Below are 2,324 nucleotides of genomic sequence, written 5' to 3'. Positions count from 1 at the left end.
GATCTTCCTGTCTCAGCCTCCCAAATGCTGGGATTATAAGCGTGCGTCACCACACCCGGCTTCCTTTTCTTTTTTATTTACTATTTTTGACACAGGGTCTCACTATGCTGTCCTGATTGTCCTCAAACTCCTGGGCTCAAGTGATGTTCCTACAGGCATGCCATGCCATGTCCCCAAATTCTTTAAGGTGGCATCTGAAGTCAGGATTCTGTTTCAAAATAGTTTTACATTTATGAAATATGTCTTTCTATAGAGAAGCTCTTATGTGACTGTGCTTCGAAGGGAAAGCAGCAGCGTACACAGACACAGGTGTACGAGTAAGAGTGTGTTATAAGAGGGTACTTGGAGCCCCTTCTTGTTCTTAAATTGGAATAGGCCAATTTATCTCCTTCAATAAAATTGCTGATATTGAAAGTTAAAAGATCAAATAGGTAACAAAAATATTGGACAGATAGATGGAAAAGGAGAGTACCCTAACAATAGCCACAAAATTAATAAATTTAGTGAACCTGGGATTTTAGGACAAACCAAAGACAGAGAAATCACAAACCCAGACTCTGAGCCTGCCTGCCTGAGCCCACAGCTGGGAGCTACAACAGGCTCCAGTGCTGCAGGCCACACTCCCTGACCTGCAGGCCACATGCTGGGATGGCTTCCAGGGCTGGTACATTGGCAGCAAAGCGGTAGACTCAGCAGGAGTGTGGGGTTTTTTTTTTAAGTTTTTTTTTCTTCTTCTCTGTTAAGGGGCAATTATTCCTGGATAAGGCAAGATAACTGTGGTCACAATAAAGCAGCCAAATGCAGATCTGAGCTAAGAGGAGGACTCTCAGTCAGTCTTTCCCAGCTTCGCAATGAGCTCATCACAGATTTTTGTCAGTTCTTCAATTTCTTGGTTCTTCTGCTGCAAGGCCCTCTCCAAGGATTCCACCTTCATCTGCTCCTTCCGGAGTCCCGCGTGCAGAGCTGCGCTCTCAGCCTTCGCCTTGGTGCGAACCTGAGCGATCTCTTCGTTGGCTTTGTCTAGTTTTCCTTCAGCGTGTATTTTCAGGGCCTGGTACCGTTGTTCCTCTTGTTTGACTCTGGCTAAGTAATCCTGAGCACATTTTTTCAAAGCTTCTTCATTCTTCTTGAAGCCTTCCAGCACGCCTTTCAGGTTCTCATATCTTCGGAAGAGCTCAGAAAGTGACCTTTCCACAGAGTTCAGGTCGGCCAGGGCCTGCTCCTTCTCCATGGTCAGTTGCTGGAAGCTCTTCTGGGAGGTCATACTTGTCCTTTGTTCATCCTCGATCATTTGGGCAATGGTCTTTTCATATTCAGCCACAATTTTCCTCATCTCCAAGACTTCTTGCCGGGTCTCTTCATATTTTTTCTTCCATTCATTTGCTTCAATCTCTTTAGTGATTATCTCTTCTCTTATTAAGGTGAGCACTGCTGTCTTATCTGATTCGCTGAGGCAGATGCCATCCAGGGGGCTCTCACCTCCGCAGGCCACGGACACAGGGGCCTTCTCTGTAGAGGACTCGAAGAGTCCGAGCACAGCAGACCCATCCTTTTCCATCTTCTGGCATGTCTCTTTCTCTATGCCTGCTTTCTGAGGATGAAAACGCATGATTTATGGTAGACACAGGAACATTGGAACATTCAAAGTACTCCAGGTCTTCCTCTGGCTCACCTTTCACCTCGGCCCCAGTTGATTTGTGACCACATGATGTGGACGCCAGTTTCTCCTCGTCAGTAGCGTGGCCATCCCTACTGGAGATGTCTGAAATCTGGGAGATCACTGCTCCTTCATCCTGAGAACAAGTGTCCAAAGCAAGAGGCTGAGTTTCATATTTCTTCACCTTACAGCCACTCCTGAAGCTCAGCGACTTGGTCTCGGCTTGCGAGTCCTCCTCCTCCGGGTCGCCCGCCGGCCCTGCGGCCTCGTCCTCGCCGGCGCCCGCGCCGCGCACCGCCGACCACGTCCATTTCGCCCACTGCACCGGGGACAGGATCTGCCAGGGGCTGAAGGCCATGAGCGCGGCTCCTCACGCCGCGGCGCCTGGCCGGGGGCCGGGAGGGCCTCGCCGCTCTCCAGATGCAGGGGCGCGGTGGCGGGCGCCCCTGGAGCGCCGTCGGGCGGGCCGCGCTTCCCCTCCGCCGCTCGCGGCTCCGCGCCCGCCCGCCACCTACATGGTTTTATAAGAAAAGCACAAAACAGAATTATCAGGAACAAAACAAATCCCATTTGTATCTTTGCATAGAGAAGTTACTTATAAAACAAAAATATATTTAACTTATAACGAAGTCAATACTAACTAACATCACAAATGTATAGAAGTTAA

At 49.3% G+C, this 2,324-nt stretch overlaps 1 protein-coding gene across 1 annotated transcript; it reads right to left on the bottom strand.

Moving 5' to 3' along the window:
- Window positions 1-826: 826 nt before the first annotated feature.
- Window positions 827-2,015, bottom strand: LOC308258414 (transforming acidic coiled-coil-containing protein 1-like; the record flags this gene model as incomplete). Its single annotated transcript, XM_080688995.1, has 2 exons — window positions 827-1,584; window positions 1,673-2,015. 2 exons carry the CDS (start codon window positions 2,013-2,015, stop codon window positions 827-829), a joined length of 1,101 nt encoding a protein of 366 aa, XP_080545121.1.
- Between the last annotated feature and the right edge of the window lie 309 nt (window positions 2,016-2,324).

Source organism: Muscardinus avellanarius, assembly GCF_963383645.1.
Source record: "Muscardinus avellanarius genome assembly, chromosome: 2".
In the NCBI taxonomy this organism is placed as follows: domain Eukaryota; kingdom Metazoa; phylum Chordata; class Mammalia; order Rodentia; family Gliridae; genus Muscardinus; species Muscardinus avellanarius.
Note: the sequence above shows the minus strand (reverse complement) of the source record. Positions and strands in the feature narration are given on the sequence as shown.